This window comes from Zea mays, chromosome 8 (genome assembly GCF_902167145.1).
Source record: "Zea mays cultivar B73 chromosome 8, Zm-B73-REFERENCE-NAM-5.0, whole genome shotgun sequence".
Lineage (NCBI taxonomy): Eukaryota > Viridiplantae > Streptophyta > Magnoliopsida > Poales > Poaceae > Zea > Zea mays.
The window spans coordinates 11,973,524-11,988,070 of record NC_050103.1 but is presented as its reverse complement, the minus strand read 5'-3'; the positions used below and the strand labels follow the sequence as shown (position 1 = coordinate 11,988,070).

General features: G+C 45.1%; 2 protein-coding genes across 5 annotated transcripts; both read left to right on the top strand.

Annotated features, from left to right (window-relative positions):
- Positions 1-1,129: 1,129 nt before the first annotated feature.
- LOC103634783 (transmembrane protein 214-A) lies at positions 1,130-6,319 on the top strand. Its single transcript, XM_020543431.3, has 10 exons — positions 1,130-1,738; positions 2,084-2,221; positions 2,934-3,119; positions 4,036-4,173; positions 4,271-4,392; positions 4,527-4,659; positions 4,736-4,865; positions 4,974-5,053; positions 5,144-5,275; positions 5,634-6,319. Exons 1-10 carry the CDS (start codon positions 1,289-1,291, stop codon positions 5,871-5,873), a joined length of 1,749 nt encoding a protein of 582 aa, XP_020399020.1. The 5' UTR covers positions 1,130-1,288; the 3' UTR covers positions 5,874-6,319.
- A 550-nt stretch (positions 6,320-6,869) lies between these two features.
- LOC103634782 (protein MAO HUZI 4, chloroplastic) lies at positions 6,870-9,139 on the top strand. 4 transcript variants are annotated; one of them, XR_556932.4, is made up of 6 exons: positions 6,870-7,748; positions 7,844-8,090; positions 8,228-8,328; positions 8,462-8,590; positions 8,676-8,784; positions 8,895-9,139. XR_556932.4 is itself a non-coding variant. In XM_008657377.3 (6 exons), exons 1-6 carry the CDS (start codon positions 7,698-7,700, stop codon positions 9,031-9,033), a joined length of 708 nt encoding a protein of 235 aa, XP_008655599.1. In that variant the 5' UTR covers positions 6,870-7,697; the 3' UTR covers positions 9,034-9,139. The 4 variants fall into 4 exon arrangements, 2 of the variants coding, with proteins under 2 accessions (XP_008655599.1, XP_008655598.1); XR_556931.4 differs by having other exon boundaries at positions 8,462-8,619; positions 8,696-8,784; XM_008657377.3 differs by having other exon boundaries at positions 7,892-8,090; positions 8,696-8,784.
- Positions 9,140-14,547: the final 5,408 nt, after the last annotated feature.

The window sequence follows — 14,547 nt, the reverse complement described above, 5'->3', positions numbered from 1 at the left end:
TTCCTCATTTCTTGTTCTCAACACCTTTGTAATCAAAGGAAGAGACACCAAGTTGTGGTGGTCCTTGTGGGGTCTAAGTGACCCATTTGATTGAGGAGAAAAGCTCGCTGGTCTTAGTGATCGGTGGAGAGAGGGAAAGGGTTGAAAGAGACCCGGTCTTTGTGACCACCTCAACGGGGAGACCCGGTCTTTGTGACCACCTCAACGGGGAGTAGGTTTGCAAGAACCGAACCTCGGTAAAACAAATCACCGTGTCATCCGCTCTATTTCTTTGGTTGATTTGTTTTCGTCCTCTCTTTCAGACTCGATTTTATTTCTAACGCTAACCCCGGCTTGTAGTTGTGTTTAAAGTTTATAAATTTCAGATTTGCCTATTCACCCCCCTCTAGACAACTTTCACAATCTCCTCCTTAGGACCAAGATCACCCTTGGTACCTTAGACTTCATTGCCATGGAGGATGGCAGCATGTAGCTTATCGCCTTGACGTTGGCAAAGAGCGGAGGGGGACATGCCCAGATGCATCATGCATGCACATATAACTACAAGCAGACCAGTATGTTATTTTTGCTTCGTCGATAAGTATTTATTTGTCGTTCTTGTTTTTTCTCACTAATGTATCTCATACCTTTTGTACAGGACTGTGTATACAAAATGAACCCATATCACGATCCTTCCACACATGCCTGAGTACTATCACTATGATTAACTGAATACATGAGTATTGTGAAATATGTCGACATATGTGTCGTGGGAGAACTCTAAAAGTACTTGTATTTGAGTATTGTGGAGTCCGATGGTTGATTGTTCCATGAGAACTAGAGTTTGTGGTTGCATATGTATGTGGTATGTCATTTTGGTGAACATATGTTGTGTGGATCAATTAAAATAAACGATTCAACGTGAATTGAGCAAATTATAAACAAACCTGTCATTTTTTGTTTTTTAAAAAAAAACATAAAAAACGGTTTGTTTTGGTGGAAAATTGACGGTTTCAAGCGATTTACCAGCGGTTTTTGACTGTTTACTACTGGTTTTTGCAGGAAAACCCATTTTAACTTTGCTTTAGTTTGAATTGGCCAAACCGATTGATTTTGCCAGTTTTTAGCGGTTTACTGGTGATAAACCGTTACTGCTGCGTGGCGGTTTTTTTCGGCTTGCCTCGTCCTCGTCTCTCACAGTCACAGCATCCTTCCTTGCTTCTCGTCTCGTCGCCTCTCGGAGATCAGAAAGAGAACACCGGACACCTAGCCTGCGCCCTTGCCTTCCCTCCGCGCGCGCGTGCTATCTATGGCGATGGAAGACGTCGCGGGTGCCTCCTCCTCCTCGGTGGCGGCCGCCGCCTCCGACCCCACGCACGGCTGGCAGACGGTGTCGTACCCCAAGCGCCACCGCAAGCAGGCGCATCAGCCACCCCGCGCCATGGCTCCCGATCTGGCGCTGCAGGCCAACGGCAAAGGCTCCGGTGTCTTCGACGCCGTCGAGAAGCGCTCCCAGGAGCGCCACCGCGCGCTGCAGCAGCAGCTCGCATCCAGGGCGGCCGACCTCGACGACGCGCGGATCGCCCCGGTCACAGGCGGCGCTTACTCCGACGACTCCGACTCCGACGAGGCCACCGCCCCGCGCCAGGTGGGGGAGGTGAAGAAGCCTAAGAAGCCTAAAAAGCCTAAGGTGACGGTCGCCGAGGCTGCCGCCCTGATCGACGCCGAGAACCTCGCAGCGCACCTCGTCGAGATCTCGGTAACACCGCATCAAAACCTCTCCTCTCCGTCGAGTTCCTGCTTGAAAATCAGATCTTGGGTCGACGGTCCGGATCGAAGGTTTTGTCCGTTTCTTAGGGATCGGATCTGGATAGGGTTTAGCAATGGATCTTGCTGGACTTCATGAAATTCCGACGAAATGCTAGGTCCTACGGGATTTTGGATCAAGTTGAATCAAAATTCTATCTGTTTTACCTGAAAGTCGAATTTTAGGATGTAAAGATGGGATGTCGGGGAGCTTTGGGTTTTGGTGCTAGGAGTAGATCCTACCAAAGGTTGGTACACCTTCTGCTGTATGCATATTCTGATTATTTGTTGTGTGCAGTCATCATACGAGAATCAACAGGACATTCAACTCATGAGGTTTGCTGATTACTTTGGCCGGGCATTTGTAGCTGTAAGCGCATCCCAATTTGCATGGGCAAAGATGTTCAAGGAATCAACAGTGTCTAAGATGGTTGACGTGAGTTATCGTTTGATGCAATTCCTGTCTATGTTATGTTACTGTCCTGTACTCCTGTAGCCACACATGGTGATGTATTTAGGATTTATGTTTTGCACCAAAATTTGGAAAATCCATACATTTAAGTCTTTGGCTTTTTATGCATGTGATACATTTTTTTTCAGATTGTGCTTAGATGCAATTTCTGTCTGTAGGAGGTTTATGTTTTCATGTTACATTACTGTGCTGTAGTCGCACGTAGTGATGTACTCGAGATTCATGCTTGGTGCCAAAATTTGGAAAATCCATGCATTAATGTCTTCGGTTTGAGAAACCGTTATGACACTTTTGTCGTATCTTAACGAACTGAGAGAACCAACCGAGGTAAGTGTTTGAGGACACCCTATTATTATAGTCAATTGTGTTGCAGTGTACTGCTGGATCAAGTTATTTAATTACCATATATTTTTAAGAAACATTCTCTATATTAGGATGAAGTTATAGTCCTTCATGGGTCACATTGATTTGTTATTATGTAATTCTACAATGCTAAAATCTTATCTGCTTGTAATTAATGTTTCTGTATACTGATAGTAGTTGGCACTGTTGTTCTGGCTTCATGAGCATGATTGTTTTTTACATTACACTACGAGATTTTACATAATAATGCCTCTGATTTCTTTTTCTTGGTCAATTTTTTTGTGTGCGTTTAACTAGTTACTGTGTCGAGCAGATCCCACTGTGCCATATTCCTGAGGCTGTCATCAAGACTGCGAGTGATTGGATCAGTCAAAGATCTTATGATGCCCTGGGAGACTTTGTTTTGTGGTGTATAGATAGCATCATGTCTGAATTGTCAGGCCCATCAGCAGGACCTAAGGGTTCAAAGAAGGTTGCCCAACAGTCTCCAAGGGCCCAGGTAACATTCATGCCATGCTGACTTTTAACTATCATCCTGGGATGTATAATGTACATGTACATGTTTCGAAACACAAATAACATTCTAGTTGAAATTTTATTTCTTTTGTTGGATATGAAATGACTACTATTCTGAACATCTAGGTGAACTGATGAAAATGTACGTTTGGTTTAATTCACATTATTCATCTGCAACTTGAGCTAAGATATTCCAAATAAGAAAGGTGGAGCCATTCATCATTACAAATGAAAGGCCAACAATTTAGCGTGAGTGTTGACCAAGATCAACAACTTAAGATTTATCATATAGATGGACCTATATGATCCATAGTCTTGGAAGATCTAAGGCAAATATTTGATTCTACTCATAAACACCTTACATAAACGGCAAAAAGGGCACATACTGCATACTGGAGAATCACAATTCACATTAACAATATATCAGAATCGTGAATACAAATAATGCAAAAAAAATTAGGATCAGATGATGACCGAAAACCACATTAGAATACAAAAACAATCAATCCTCTGACCAAATAATTATGGTAACATCTAAATACTTGTACACATGAAAAGAGATCTAGAGAACAACTACAGCAGGCTATTTGAAATTTTCACAATCTGGAACTTGATGTATGGCACTACAAAGCACATACTCCTATGTACAAATGTGAGATGTCGGCATATTGCTAAAAGCCTAAAAATAATATAACATCTGCACAACCTACCTATTTGTTCTTCACAAGATGATCTATAAACACACTAGCACAAAACGTTACTGACGGACACCAGTAACAGGGATCCAGTCGATCTTGGTCAACACTCACGCTGAACTGTTGGCCTTTCATTTGTAATGATGAATGGCTCCATTTTTCTTTTTTGCTGCTAATTTTTTGACTGGTTGTTGATGACAACAGGTTGCAATCTTTGTTGTTCTTGCCATGACTTTAAGAAGAAAGCCTGATGTACTTGTAAATGTTATGCCAAAGATAATGGGAAACAATAAATATCTTGGACAGGAAAAGCTTCCCATCATTGTCTGGTTTATTGCTCAGGTACTCTTTTACCTGGCACCTTTGTGCTAGTTACTTGTGCTTCCCAATTTTTTTACCATTTTATAATTTTGTTGTACCAATTCTTTTCTTATCGCAGGCATCTCAAGGTGACCTAGTGACTGGCATGTTTTGCTGGGCTCATTTTCTATTTCCCACGTTATGTGCGAAGCCAAGTGGGAATCCCCTTGCAAGAGATTTGGTTTTGCAGTTGCTTGAAAGGTATCACTTAGTATAAAGCTCTAATTAGTAACATCATGGTGTTGCTGTGCTCCCTATTATAGAGCACCATGATTTTATTTTAACACATTTCGAAAATATTTGTAGTTCTAACACCTCATGTTGTTTGTGTGTAGAATTTTATCTGTCACCAAAGCTCGTTCTATCTTATTGAATGGTGCTGTTAGAAAGGGGGAACGCCTAGTTCCCCCTGTTTCATTTGACTTGTTCATGAGAGCCACATTTCCGGTTTCTGGTGCTCGGGTGAAGGTTTATTTCTCATCCCTGAGATCCTCTTAGTAAACATTCGTGAGTCATGCTCTGATGACCTAAAGCAATTCTGTAGGCTACAGAAAGGTTTGAAGTAGCTTATCGAACAATCAAGGAGTTGGCTCTTGCCGGTTCTCCTGGCTCTAAAACTGTGAAACAAGCATCACAGCAACTTTTACCTTTGTGTGCAAAAGCAATGCAAGAAAGTGAGTTGACATAGAATGTTTTAGTAGTTTACTATACATCATATATTTCCTTTTTGCCTTTGTTTTGGTACACATCTAATCAGCTTACTGGTGTGATATCATATTCAGACAATGCAGAGCTCACCAGGGAGGCTGTTGATGTGTTCATTTGGTGCTTGACACAAAATGCAGAGTCCTACAAGCAGTGGGTGAGTGGTCTTTTGTCCATTTGACCGTGTACTGTAGCTCCGAGCAAGAAAGTTGTGCCTGAAGTGGCTTGTTTTTTTTTCACTATTCAGGAAAGAATTTATCCTGAAAATACTGAAGCCAGTGTTGCTGTCCTGAGCAAAATTGTGATTGATTGGAAGGATGTGTCTCCTAAGCTCAGTTCTGAAGCTCTCAAGGCAACAGTGAAGAACTTGAAGGCTAAGGTAAGCCAAGTGATTGCTTCATAAATTGCCTTTATTTTTTTACTTCAACCTTTTTACAGTTCAGATGCCAATGTCGTCCACATTTTATTTTGTGTGCAACTTTTTTGCTACTCTTCTGAATAAAGTAAAAGAATAGTTTTTTAAATGTTGAAGTCACGTTGTGAAGTGCCTTAGAAGGTATGATGCCAAAATGAGCACATATTATGTTACTTTAGGCATTTTCCAGATCCCACTGAATCATATGGCAGCTAAAGCGTACTGGTTTTACCATGGCACGCAATATTATTTAATCACAGCACATCCCTAGACATTCTTGTGTTTTAAACTTCTAATTTGTGTACATTTGTTGCTATGGCAGAATGAGGCAGCGCTGGAGTCAGCAACAGATGCTGGAAAGCAGGCATCTATCAAAGAAGCAGACAAGCACTGCAAGGTGATCCTTGGAAAGCTGACGCGCAGTTCCACCTGCCTGAAGAGCAGCCTTGTGGGCATCGCCCTCGCAGTTGCAGCTAGTCTCGTGCTATCATCTCCCGACATGGACCTTCCGCTCGAGTGGGAGAAGATCCAGGCGATGGTCTCATCGCACCTGTCGTTCTGAACATACCTGTCCAGGATCTCCAGACGTGGGTGGATCTAAGTCATGGATGGCTGACTCAGCAGTGAAGAGAGCTCAACGGGTGGTGAGAATAAGGAGGGGGGGGGGGGGGGTGGATAGGTGGTAGAACCGAAAGGTTACAGTTTTCATGAGTCGCCGTTTTTTCCCGCGCTTCCTCCAGCAGCAGCGGTGCATGGTAGGAGGGAGATGCAGTAGTCGACTTTGCAGAGAGTTGGTTTAATCGGTAGACTGGTGGGTGCGAAGAAGGTTGAGTCAAATGGCTCGACCAGAGGATTAACACCTTTTGCTTTTCTCTTTGTGCATCTGAGATGATGTTGGCAAACAGTTTTGGTTATCTAGAATCTTGAATCGTATTCCGTGATGTGTGCTTGTCGGCTACATGTATCTGTTGCGTTGATATCTGCTTAAATTGTGTGATGCTGTGCCCATGTCAGTATGCTTTTGTCAAAGATCTCCCTTTTCGCAGGTGTGGTTTCTGGTGTTGGAACCTACTGTTGGTATCTGTTGCGTTGATATCTGCTTAAATTGCGTTGGTATCTGTTGCGTTGATATCTGGGTTTGACTGTATGTAACCTACTGTTTCTTGGTGGTGAGGATGTTAAGGGTTTCCTTTATGGCCGATTATCTGCAGTTTATGTGGAACTGGATTAGATTAGACCTGTTTGACGTGGTTTTTTCGGGTTGGGTCAGTTTTTTGGCTTTAGATCGTTTTTTTTTTTGTGTTTGGTCGGGTTTTGGGTCAATAATCATGGCAACGTGGATCAAAACTATGGTTTGTAATTGTCCGTTGTATTGATTGGGTTAGATTGATTTTTTTTCAGAGTGAGTCATGTTAGATTGGTCGAGTTAGACAGCTCATATTCAGCATCATGTTCGCTGATGTTTGTTACGACTTTAATCTGGCTGTGACTACGACTTCTATAATATTTTGTCTTTATGAATTGTAGCTGTAGCAGTCCGAATAGCTGTGGTTGTAGGTCTAGACCATTGTCAATGATTGTATTATGATTTAGCATATTTTGTCAAAGATATTTTATGATCTATATTGAATATGATGAGTTGATGATAGGGGAGGAGGCGAGGTGAACAGCTAGCTCTCATCTGTCCATGATCTACCGTATCATGTAATAGTGGAGCTAAACATACGGACAAAATTTTGGACTCAGATACCATGATCCAGATCCAGATATTCTTTCCGTGCGGGAAATCATACGAGCGAAGGCGTGCGGACTGCGGAGCGGATATTCCTGGGCGGGGCGGCGACGTGTCGAGGCGGAAGCGCCGCGCCGGTGGCCAAGAACGGGGGCAGATTGAACACGGGGGAAGGGGGGTGGCCCTCGCTTCGTCCCCTGCACATCCGCACATGGCCTTCGCTTGACTCGTGATGGAATGGAGTCACCGCCACCACGATGCTGGGCTGGCGATTGGTGCGCCCGCCCACGCCTCCAGCGCCGCCACCGCCCAAATCCAACCTCCTCCGGCGGGCCCAGCCACCGACCCGACCCGACCCGACCCGCTCAGCACTAGTGAGCATGGCAAGTGCTGTTGGCGAGTGGTTCAGGTCGAGGCGAGTGCTGTTGGCACTAGTGGCTGCTCGCCTGCCTGGTGCCTGCTTGACAGCTTGAGCAGGGGTCAGAGCAGCTGCTCGGAGGCCGGCCTGGCCCTGCCCTGGGTGTGCTCGCCACTGTCGCAGAGTGCTCAGTGGAACCCGCGGCACAAACTACAAAGGGACCTGACTCGAATGGCAGCTCGTCACCTCTCCCACCTGTCCTCCCCAGCGTCTGCTTCCCTCCTCGGCCCCGAGCCATGGCGCCCTGCGCGTCCCCGTCCGCCCTCGCGCTCTCCGCCAGCACGCGGGTAGGTTCGCCGTTCGCCAGCCCCAACCCAACAGCGGCGATTTTATTCACCACTGTCCTGTATACTCTCCCTCTCGTGTCTGCCGTGCTGTGCAGCTGGTTGATTTGCTCTGCCTCGGCCTCCGCCTGACCGCCTTGCTGCAGGTCAGCAGCTTCCCACTGACGCTGCGCCCGCGGCCGCGGCCGGAGGCGCGTGTGCCGCGCGCGCCCGGCGGCGCCCAGCTCCGCCCGGCGACCGCGTGCTCTTGGCCGCGCCCCTTGCTGCCCGAGCTCGCGCCGGCGTTCCCTCGTGCCGGCGCCCGCAGCGCCGGCAGACCGCAGCCGCTGTTCCGGCCCCGCGCAAGTACGCACCTTTTTCCTTTTTCTTTTCCGCGCTTCCTTCAGCAGTTCGATTCTGCTCAATCGAACTATTACCTGTTCAAGTTTCCCCGGCTGAAACTGAAACTGAATTGTTCGCTTCCGGCGACAACAAACAAACAGTGATGACGACGTCTCAGATCGCCAGCTGCGCCTTCACCGTGGGCACGGTCGCCGTCCTCCCCTTCTACACGCTCATGGTCGTCGCCCCCAACGCCGACATCGTAAGCCAACTTCCTCTCCTCCACACAGTTTAACGGCACACGAACACGACACGACACGACATGGCGCTTCTCCATCAATCCACGCCTCGATCTCTCCTCGTCACCACGTCTCCCTGCTCTTGGTTGCGCGCAGACCAAACGCACGGTGGAGAGCAGCGCCCCCTACGTCGCCCTAGGCCTCCTCTACGCCTACCTGCTCTACCTGTCTTGGACCCCCGACACCCTTCGCGCCATGTTCGCGAGCAAGTACTGGCTCCCCGAGGTACTGCTGCAGCACCATTTGCTGAAACAGTTACGCGCTCTCTGAATGTGTCTGCTGCTGTTAAAGATTAAGCTGCTGCTAATAGGAATGGGATGCACTTTGCAGCTGCCGGGCATCGTCAGGATGTTCGCGAGCGAGATGACCGTCGCCTCCGCATGGATCCACCTCCTAGCAGTCGATCTCTTCGCGGCGAGGTCAGGCACCACTAAACCAAGTAGTACCAGTTCTGCAGTGCTGGGACTGGACCAGGGGTGCGAGGGAACGCGTGCTAACAAGTGTGTGTGTGGGTGGATTTGTAATGCAGGCAGGTCTACCACGACGGTCTCAAGAACAACATCGAGACCAGGCATTCGGTCTCGCTGTGCCTGCTCTTCTGCCCGGTCGGGATCCTGGCTCATGTGGTAACCAAGGTATTGGCAGGGGCAGCTGGCCGCTCACATTGATGATTGGAATTGGGTGGTTGTATCTAGGATTCCCGTTTTGTTTAGCTGGTGGAGTTTATGAGATCTGGATATGAATAAAGCTTGTTCAAGGCACTGATTCTTTCAATGTGGGGTCACCTTAAAGGAAAGAAATTAGTTAGACAAAAAAATAGTTTAAATTAATTAAAGGTAGCTAATAACTAATAAAAAAATTAGTTACAAATTAGTCTACTTATCATCCAAACTATCTAGATGTACTAAGGGGGTGTTTAAATGCATTAGAGCTAATAGTTAGTGGCTAAAATTAGTTGAGAAACATTCTAGCTAATAGTTCAACTATTAGTTATTTTTGCTAAATTAGTTAATAGTTAGGTAGCTATTTGTTAGCTAGCTAATTTCATTAACAATTTTTAGTCAATTAACTATTAGTTCTAGTGCATTTAAACACCCTCTAAAGCTAATTTTTAGCTAACTAACAATTACATTCTGTATCAAATAAAGGAAAAAACAGTGACAACGGTGTCATTCCGGACCAATATCAATAAAAGTTGACCGTTCATTGTTAGTGTGACCCACCCTTGCATTCATTTGAAACGAGACGAGAACAAAGTATCTACAAGTTGGTCATCTAGTACCACTAGGCGTTAGAATCACATGCATTCCATATAGATCGAAGTGACACTCATGAGAGAAAACAAAAAGGTTTATCGAAACACTGTAAAATGTTAACTAGACTCTAACATGTTTGGCAAAACATTTGAGGGTTAGCTCAATTGAGAAGAGAGATAAAAATACTATTGCCGCTGATTTACAGAGAGCACTAGACATGTACAATGAGGCACCATACATGGCACCTAATATGAATACAACCTATTTTAGTTCATAATTTTCAGTTGAGCACCATGGTTTTCAGTGTACATCAGACGTATCCAACGAGACACCGAATGGCCCATTAGAAATAACACTTAAAGAGCATGTCTAATGCACACTTCAACTCTATAAGGCACTAGACATGTTCAATATGGCACCGAATACCACACTAGACAATGCACTCATAGAGCATATAATTGTGCCCATTTTGGCTTTGAACTCAACAGACATGTCCAGTGACTGCATCTGACACTTGACATAGCTAACGATTAGTTTATAGCCATTGGATAGTCACCGAACGGTCTGGTGTAGCACCTTGGTGGTGCATCAGACATGTACGATACCCTCAAGTTCAATTCTTCAAGAGTTAATGGTTATATTCCTTTGTGGGGTTATTAATAGACCTCATGGCTAGTCTTGGATGGCATCCCTCAACCATTAACACTTGCATATACTTTTTGAGGCTTGAGAAACATACTCCACTCACTTACAACACATAGTTCATCACTTAGGTGAGTTTGGAGCACTCCTAGTGCATTATGTTGAGTTCATGCATTTTGTGGTACTAGTTGAGTGACTTGGGCTAGTTCTACTCTTATTATTCTTGGTGATTGTCATCATCTAGACAACCTAGAGTATGTGTGATCGTTGAGAGGAGGAGCTCTTATGATAATTCCTCGTGTGAGATTCACAAAGAGCAACTATAATATAGAACAATGGTTTGTTGGAGTGGCTCTTTAGAGTGATTCTTACAGTACCCTTATTGTGGGCTTGGCTTGTAATGCCAATTAGTGTGTGAATCATCTAGCTTGAACTCGCCACAACGAGGACGTAGGTTACTGGCAAGCAACTGAACCCCAAAGATAATTATTATTGCCATATCTTGTCTCATGTGGTTTGCGCTCTAAACTATTCTTGTAATTACACTTATTGTACCAACAATTCAAGCTAGACTTTGATTATATGAACCTATGCTAACATTTCATGATTCAACGCCAACAATTCATATTAATATGGTTCCTTTTAAAACTTCAAAACTTTTCCCACATACTTGAGGATAGGTTGTCATTGATAGTCGCCTAGAGGGGGGTGAATAGGGCGAAACTGAAATTTACAAATATAAACACAACTACAAGCCGGGTTAGCGTTAGAAATATAAACGAGTCCGCGAGAGAGGGCGCAAAACAAATCGCAAGCAAATAAAGAGTGTGACACGCGGATTTGTTTTACCGAGGTTCGGTTCTTGCAAACCTACTCCCCGTTGAGGAGGCCACAAAGGCCGGGTCTCTTTCAACCCTTCCCTCTCTCAAACGATCCCTCGGATCGAGTGAGCTTTCTCTTCTCAATCACTTGGAACACAAAGTTCCCACAAGGACCACCACAAGTTTGGTGTCTCTTGCCTCAATTACAAGTGAGTTTGATCGCAATGAAAGAATCAAGAAAGAAGAAAGCAATCCAAGCGCAAGAGCTCGAAAGAACACACGCAAATCTCTCTCTCTAGTCACTAGGGCGTTGTGTGGAATTTGGAGAGGATTTGATCTCTTTGGTGTGTCTAGAATTGAATGCTAGAGCTCTTGTAGTAGTTGGGAAGTGGAAAACTTGGATGCAATGAATGGTGGGGTGGTTGGGGTATTTATAGCCCCAACCACCAAAAGTGGCCGTTGGGAGGCTGTCTGCTCGATGGCGCACCGGACAGTCCGGTGCACACCGGACATGTCCGGTGCCCCCGCCACGTCATCACTGCCGTTGGATTCAGACCGTTGGAACTTCTGACTTGTGGGCCCGCCTGGATGTCCGGTGCACACCGGACATGCACTGTTCCTTGTCCGGTGCGCCAGTATGGGCGCGCCTGCCTTCTGCGCGCGCAGAGCGCGCATTAAATGCGTCGCAGGTAGCCGTTGGCGCCGAATAGCCGTTGCTCCGGAGTTGCACCGGACATGTCCGGTGAATTATAGCGGACTAGCCGTTGGAGATTCCCGAAGCTGGCGAGTTCCTGAGGCCGCTCTTCCTTGGAGCACCGGACACTGTCCGGTGTACACCGGACAGTCCGGTGAATTATAGCGCGAGTGCCTCTGGAACTTCCCGAAGGTGGCGAGTTTGCGTTGGAGTCCTCTGGTGCACCGGACATGTCCGGTGGTGCACCGGACACTGTCCGGTGGCACACCGGACAGTCCGGTGCGCCAGACCAGAGGTGCCTTCGGTTGCCTCTTTGCTCCTTTGTTGAATCCAAAACTTGATCTTTTTATTGGCTGAGTGTGAACCTTTTACACCTGTATTATCTATACACTTGGGCAAACCAGTTAGTCCAATTATTTGTGTTGGGCAATTCAACCACCAAAATTAATTAGGGACTAGGTGTAAGCCTAATTCCCTTTCAATCTCCCCCTTTTTGGTGATTGATGCCAACACAAACCAAAGCAAATATAGAAGTGCATAATTGAACTAGTTTGCATAATGTAAGTGCAAAGGTTGCTTGGAATTGAGCCAATGTAAATACTTATAAGATATGCATGGATTGTTTCTTCAATTTTTAACATTTTGGACCACGCTTGCACCACATGTTTTGTTTTTGCAAATTCTTTTGTAAATCCTTTTCAAAGTTCTTTTGCAAATAGTCAAAGGTAAATGAATAAGATTTTGCCAAGCATTTTCAAGATTTGAAATTTTCTCCCCCTGTTTCAAATGCTTTTTCTTTGACTAAACAAAACTCCCCCTAAATGAGGTCCTCCTCTTAGTGTTCAAGAGGGTTTTGATATATCATTTTTGAAATACTACTTCCTCCCCCTTTTGAACACAATAGGATACCAATTGATAAAATTCTTTGAAAACACGAAGTTTTTGAAATTGCTTCCTCCCCCTTTTGAACACAATAGGATACCAATTGATAAAATTCTTTGAAAACACGAAGTTTTTGAAATTGGTGGTGGTGCGGTCCTTTTGCTTTGGGCTCTTACTCTCTCCCCCTTTGGCATGAATCGCCAAAAACAGAATCATTAGAGCCCTTGAAGTGCTATCTTCTCCTTTGGTCATAAGCAAATGAGTTAAGATTATACCAAAGATGAAGTCCTGTTGCTCTCTCCCCAAAGATGGAGAGTGGCTTGGAGCGACGGCGAAGGATGAGTTACGGAGTGGAAGCCTGTGTCTTCGCCGAAGACTCCAATTCCCTTTCAATATACCTATGACTTGGTTTGAGATAGACTTTGAAAACACATTAGTTATAGCATATAAAAGAGATATGATCAAAGGTATATAGATGAGCTATGTGTGCAATCTAGCAAAAGAAATTGCGGGAATCAAGAATATTGAGCTCATGCCTAAGTTTGGTAAAAGTTTGTTCATCAAGAGGCTTGGTAAAGATATCGGCTAATTGATCTTTAGTGTTAATGTAAGAAATCTCGATATCTCCCTTTTGTTGGTGATCCCTAAGAAAGTGATATCGGATGGCTATGTGTTTAGTGCGGCTATGCTCGACAGGATTGTCGGCCATTTTGATTGCACTCTCATTATCACACAGCAAAGGGACTTTGGTTAATTTGTAACCGTAGTCCCGCAGGGTTTGCCTCATCCAAAGCAATTGCGCGCAACAATGGCCTGCGGCAATGTACTCGGCTTCGGCGGTGGAAAGAGCGACCGAATTTTGCTTCTTTGAAGCCCAAGACACCAAGGATCTTGCCAAGAACTGGCAAGTCCCCGATGTGCTCTTCCTATTGATTTTGCACCCCGCCCAATCGGCATCCGAATAACCAATCAAATCAAATGTGGATCCCCGAGGGTACCAAAGCCCAAACTTAGGAGTATAAGCCAAATATCTCAAGATTCGTTTTACGGCCGTAAGGTGGGATTCCTTAGGGTCGGATTGGAATCTTGCACACATGCAAACGGAAAGCATAATGTCCGGTCGAGATGCACATAGATAGAGTAATGAACCAATCATCGACCGGTATACCTTTTGATCCACGGACTTACCTCCCGTGTCGAGGTCGAGATGCCCATTAGTTCCCATGGGTGTCTTGATGGGTTTGGCATCCTTCATTCCAAACTTGTTTAGAATATCTTGAGTGTACTTCGTTTGGCTTAGGAAGGTGCCCTCTTGGAGTTGCTTGACTTGGAATCCTAGAAAATACTTCAACTCCCCCCATCATAGACATCTCGAATTTCTGTGTCATGATCCTACTAAATTCTTCACATATAGACTCGTTAGTAGACCCAAATATAATATCATCAACATAAATTTGGCATACAAACAAGTCATTTTCAAGAGTTTTAGTGAATAGAGTAGGATCGGCCTTTCCGACTTTGAAGCCATTTGCAATAAGGAAATCCCTAAGGCATTCATACCATGCTCTTGGGGCTTGCTTGAGCCCATAAAGCGCCTTAGAGAGCTTATAGACATGGTTAGGGTACTCACTGTCTTCAAAGCCGGGAGGTTGCTCAACATAGACCTCTTCCTTGATTGGTCCATTGAGGAAGACACTTTTCACGTCCATTTGATAAAGCTTAAAGCCATGGTAGGTAGCATAGGCCAATAATATACGAATTGACTCAAGCCTAGCTACGGGTGCATAGGTTTCACCGAAATCCAAACCTTCGACTTGGGAGTATCCTTTGGCCACAAGTCGAGCTTTGTTCCTTGTCACCACACCATGCTCATCTTGCTTGTTGCGG

What these genes read in the sequence shown, in the direction of transcription:
- LOC103634782 (XM_008657376.4), top strand. Translation starts at nt 7,698, where the DNA reads ATGGCGCCCTGCGCGTCCCCGTCCGCCCTCGCGCTCTCCGCCAGCACG. An exon ending in CGCTCTCCGCCAGCACGCGG is followed by an intron (nt 7,749 to 7,843) that starts GTAGGTTCGCCG and finishes CGTGCTGTGCAG; the next exon opens with CTGGTTGATTTGCTCTGCCT. An exon ending in GTCGATCTCTTCGCGGCGAG is followed by an intron (nt 8,785 to 8,894) that starts GTCAGGCACCAC and finishes TTTGTAATGCAG; the next exon opens with GCAGGTCTACCACGACGGTC.
- LOC103634783 (XM_020543431.3), top strand. Translation starts at nt 1,289, where the DNA reads ATGGCGATGGAAGACGTCGCGGGTGCCTCCTCCTCCTCGGTGGCGGCC. An exon ending in CGCACCTCGTCGAGATCTCG is followed by an intron (nt 1,739 to 2,083) that starts GTAACACCGCAT and finishes TGTTGTGTGCAG; the next exon opens with TCATCATACGAGAATCAACA. An exon ending in TGCAAAAGCAATGCAAGAAA is followed by an intron (nt 4,866 to 4,973) that starts GTGAGTTGACAT and finishes TATCATATTCAG; the next exon opens with ACAATGCAGAGCTCACCAGG.